This window comes from Gadus chalcogrammus, chromosome 9 (genome assembly GCF_026213295.1).
Source record: "Gadus chalcogrammus isolate NIFS_2021 chromosome 9, NIFS_Gcha_1.0, whole genome shotgun sequence".
Classification (NCBI taxonomy): Eukaryota; Metazoa; Chordata; class Actinopteri; order Gadiformes; family Gadidae; genus Gadus; species Gadus chalcogrammus.
In genome coordinates, this window is record NC_079420.1 from 2,742,931 (window position 1) to 2,747,930 (window position 5,000).

Below are 5,000 nucleotides of genomic sequence, written 5' to 3' on the forward strand. Positions count from 1 at the left end.
GCCCGTCGGAAACAAAGGGAGCGTATCACGGTGTAAACCGATTACCGTGGCGATGTTTGACTCTCGTGTGCAGGTTGGATCACCTGGGACAATAGACACCGTCAGGCATAATTCGACCACATAGAAATCAACGGCCAGGTTTATAAATGAATAGGTTGCTAAAACCACAGGTCATTAAGGTGTTTAAATATCCAACTAGTCCTGTGGCAGTTGGACGCTGCTGTTGCTGCCAGGGCTTTGGAGCTTTCCCGTCGCTTTCTGTTTGATCGACGGTGGTTTGATTGCTCTGAGCTGTTGCCAACACTGTTGCGAACCGGCTAGGAGTTGTACCGATTGGGCCGATCGATGTTCTCTTTCTGGTTGTTGAGAGAGTGCCGTCAAGGCTAGAGTCTGTGGAGAGACTGGAAATATCTCAGCTGATGATGAAACAAGATAACGACAACGGCAACAAATCAGAGCGATGATGGAAATAGTTACAAATGATAATACAATTTAACTCACTAGGTGATGATGAACCAGACATTTCTCCAAACGTTTGTCTAGTAGCTTCCACGGTGTCTGCTGCCGCCTCCGGCTGATGTTCTAAGCCTGTGTCCGTCCCCCTTGTCCCCCCGCGCAGTGCTGCGCTTCATCGGCCCCACGGACAACGTCTACTCCTGCAGCTTCGTGCAGATGCTGGAGCAGCGGCTGGAGAACGCCTTCGACGAGGCCCAGGACAAAGTGCTGGAGACCTACAGCCGGCTCACCGTGGAGGTACGCCCCGTCCTGCCGGCCCTCCTCACACCTCATCTGTCCTCCCTGCTGTCTGGGCTGCTTAGGCCCCGTTCACACGAAGCCGATGTCATGGCGAAACCGCAAAGGTCTTGTACGGTTCGGCCTTCCGTACACACGAAGCCGGCGAATCTGCTGACCGAAACCGCAAACTTCTGAAACCACCCTCGGAGGTGGTTTCAAATCTACCCGGTTTCGTTTTGGATTCGTGTGTACGCCTGAAACCGACTGAAACCGCAAACCATGACGTCATCGCCCCACCCCTCGACCTCCTAGCCAATGGCTCTTAAGCCCGCGGAGTCTCAGAAATCACATGCGAGCATGCGCATAAGGGCAGCCTTTATGCGCATGCTCGCCTCTTCTTCTTATTTCATTTCTTCTGGATTTCTGTACCAGAAGCAGCGCCCCTTATGGGCCTGGAATGTGTACTACAGCGTTTCTACAGATCTACCCGGTTTCGCTTGGCTTCGTCTTTACGGAGATACTTCGAAACCGGATAGATCGAAACCGTAACGGTTTCGCCCGTTTCGGCTTCGTGTGAACGGGGCCTTAATATCAGAGGGTTATTAGCAGGGGGGGGGGGGGTTAGTACTGACCTTGAGGGATAAAGTGTAATGACGTTCCCAGCCGTTTCTCCTCTCATCAACGGAACGGGATGCTCAAACTGTGAGGTCTTGGCGAGGGAGGGAGAGACCCACGCCTCTTTTAGGCGTGGGTTTAGCGGAGAGACGGGCCAGTGAGGGGACTTAGTGATAGTCAAGACCTCCACATGAATCCTCCTTGTCTTTGCTGTGGCTCCTATTGTCATTATTCTTATTCCCTGCCCCCTGGCGACTGGTGCACAGCTCATAGGGAGGAAGAAAGCCCGGAAATTGCAATAGGGAGTTCAAGGATAACGATGCAATTCATGACCCCCTATGGCCTGGATGTAAAGTGCATTAGCCATGAATGATGGGTTCGGTGGCTGTATGTGGCCAGCATTCTGGATTTGTAATCGTTCTTCCAGACTTCCTTTTGCATGCTTACTAATGCAGTGCATTGCTGCCTCATAACCTAGAGAGCCTTCCCTCCGATGTATTTATAGTAGCTTCTGTTTAGTCCGCCATGCATCCCTTTGTCTCTCTCTCTCTCTCTCTCTCTCTCTCTCTCTCTCTCTCTCTCTCTCATCTCTCTCTCTCTCTCTCTCTCTCTCTCTCTCTCTCTCTCTCTCTCTCTCTCTCTCTCTCTCTCTCTCTCTCTCTCTCTCTCTCTCTCTCTCTCTCTGTGTGTGTGTGAGACTGTCGAGGTTCCTTCATGGCTGGGGGATATATGTGTATTTATATATAATATATTTATATGTACCGCCATGCTGGTAAACTAGGTCTTGACAGGCCTGACAGACACACATATATAGGGTTCATTTATAATGAATCTCCTGAAGTATTCATGCATAGGGATAAATGCGATGAGCGTTTCTCGTATTTCATATCATCCACTTTGTTATGGTGACGCAGACGCACGGTTATCAATAAACCAACATGCGCCTGTTATTTAAATAACAAAACAAAGAACGTCTTTTGAGTATTTATGGAATTGCAGTGCCGAAATTTGTGTGCGTTCTGCCGTGGGTGTTATGCAGTGGGATGCACTTCTGTGTACACACACAAATATTTACACACACGTGCACACACACACACACAAACGGACACACGTGCATTTGTACACCCGTGTGTGTGTCTACATCTGCACAAGTCAAGCATAAACACAATTTCGGTATTACTATACAGTATTTACTCCCCTAATTTGTCTCTTTGTATATCTGTTGTCTATTTGTCTGTGTGTGTGTGCGTGTGTGTGAGTGTGTGTGGCTGTGTGTGTGTGTGTTTGCGCGTGCGTGCGTCGTGCGTGCGTGTGCGTGCGTGCGTGCGTGCGTGCGTGCGTGCGTGCGTGCGTACGTGTGCGTGTGTGTGTGTGTGCGTGTGTGTGTGTGTGTGTGTGTGTGTGTCTGTGCGCCCCTCCAGATCCAGAGTGTGTCCCAGGTCCCGGCCTCCCCCTCCGTGGCGGTGGTGTACGTGGTGCGGAACCAGGACGCCTTGCTCAACGGCACCATCTCCAGCGGCCTCCTCAACCAGCTGACCGCCGAGCTGGTGGGCTACTTCCTCTTCTACCCCCCCCTTCTCATTGCCGAGCGTAAGTAGCCCCCCACCCCCCTTGACAAAAACCCGGGATTTTGTCAACGATAAAAAATATTAACTTTTATGGTAACTTTCGACATTTAATTCCACGGTCAAAAAAAATCAATAACTGAGTTCAAGGGAGGTGGCGGTTACAGGAGACGGGTGAAGGACAGCCGATTGCGCTCCATTGATTCGCTGCTCGGGTCTCCCAGAACGGCATTAGAAATACACGAGACAGGAGGAACCAACCAAGTTACCGCTCTCTGTATTCATTTCAATTCACGAGAGGTCGGAGAAATTATCTACGCCGAGCTCTGATACTGAGTTCTATTGTGAATATATGGGTCTCACATAACACTGATATCCTTTGCCCGCCATAGAAAAGGATCACTTTTCACCATTGCTTAAAGTTAAGTATTTCTGCATTTCCACTGAATAATGAATGCTTGGACGAATAGAAAATCCTCTACAAAGGATTGGAACGGAGGGTCCAACAGCTCTATAAACTTTAACCTTTTTAAAGGTTAAGTAAACCCCCCGTTTTAGCAGGAGCCCAACAAATGTAAATAATGTGATGGGCAAAAAAAACGAAAGGTTTAGAAAAGACAAGGACATTGGGTGCCAAGGGAGAAAAAGCCAGGGTTGTGGTCAAACATTGTCCAAACCCACTTCACGTTCCTCGAGATAGGGAGCACAGCTAAATATTTGTCAAAAAGCACAAAAGAATCACCCACACTTTGTGAGACCAAAACAGCGCTGTGATTTTTTGGGGTTTACGTACCCTTTAGGAAGTGAATCCATTGACATGCTAATACTGGTGATGTTACATCACCACATGTTGACCTGCCCTTTCCGCTTGGACCGCTGCTGCTAGTTGAAGCCACGCACACAGCCCGGTGTGTTGAGGTTCATTCCAGGCCAGTCCATGATTCATGGACGTATGTATGTCAGGTCTGCAGCTTCCCACTCAAACAGCAGAGTTTCGTTTAGCAATGTTTCCCATGAATGATTATGAATACATTTGTAGGGGGTGTTTTTTATTCACAGCTGACAAGATTTTAGGTTTGAAATTAAATATATATGTGTATATATACATATATATATTAGTGCTGTCAGTTAAATGCGTTATTAACGGCGTTAACGCAAACCAATTTTAACAGCGTTACTTTTTTTATCGCGCGATGAACGTTTTTTATTTTTTTATTGTTTTTTTTTTTTAAGAAACTAGCCTGTAAGTAGCCTGAGTAGTATGTTCAAGGCAGTATGTTTGTATGTTCATCGTTTAATTGCACTATAGGCTCTTTTTTTTGTATCGTCCTGTTTTGATCAGTATATGCCAATGTTGTCATCAATAAAAAAACATTTGCACAAGGCAAGCCGATGCACTTCTCCATGTTGATAAGAGCATTAAAATGAGAAAAATTAATGGGACAAAGAAATCAAGGGATATTTAGCATAGAAAAATCGTGAGTTAACTATGACATTAATGTGATTAATCGCGATTAAATATTTTAATCGCTTGACAGCACTAATATATATATATTGTCTGCCAAAACCTAAACTGCTCTTTATTGTCCTGTTTCTGAATTCATTTTAATTTGCTTTGGATTTAAGCTGCTGCTAAAGAAAAGCAATGGTAAAATCAAAAACCGGAACCAAACTTTGTTTCATCACAGACTCATACGTTAGCTAGATGAGCTGCACTCGTCCATCCTCGACCCCACCTTTTAATGGCGCCTCCTTCCAATTTTAGAGACGAATAAAACCCAGGAGCTATAAAGCCTCCATCAGCCAAACAGTGCCCTCAGGAAATCTGTTGTCTATGTCCCCTGAACAAACTAATTTTACCCGGGTTGGATTAGATAAGAATCTATTTGTGTTCTCAATAAACCACTGAAGGGTTGGGGGGAGGGAGGGAGGGAGGGGGAGGGTAGGTGAGGGGGTAGGTGGGTGAGGACATAGCACACATAATCACCGGACCTCTACATTTGCCCGGACACCTCGGTTTTCCCCGACTCTCTCTCTCTCTGGACGCCAACCTGTTTTTTAGACCGCGCTGTGAACAGCTGGCCC

At 46.9% G+C, this 5,000-nt stretch overlaps 1 protein-coding gene across 1 annotated transcript in view; it reads left to right on the forward strand.

The window, feature by feature from the left end:
• Nucleotides 1-5,000, forward strand: part of kiaa1549la (KIAA1549-like a) — an 86,916-nt gene that overhangs the window by 27,514 nt on the left and 54,402 nt on the right. Inside the window, exons 6-7 of the mRNA XM_056598713.1 lie at nucleotides 620-753; nucleotides 2,772-2,940. Coding sequence (XP_056454688.1) covers nucleotides 620-753; nucleotides 2,772-2,940 — 303 coding nt within the window. The remainder of the gene's footprint in view (nucleotides 1-619; nucleotides 754-2,771; nucleotides 2,941-5,000) is intronic.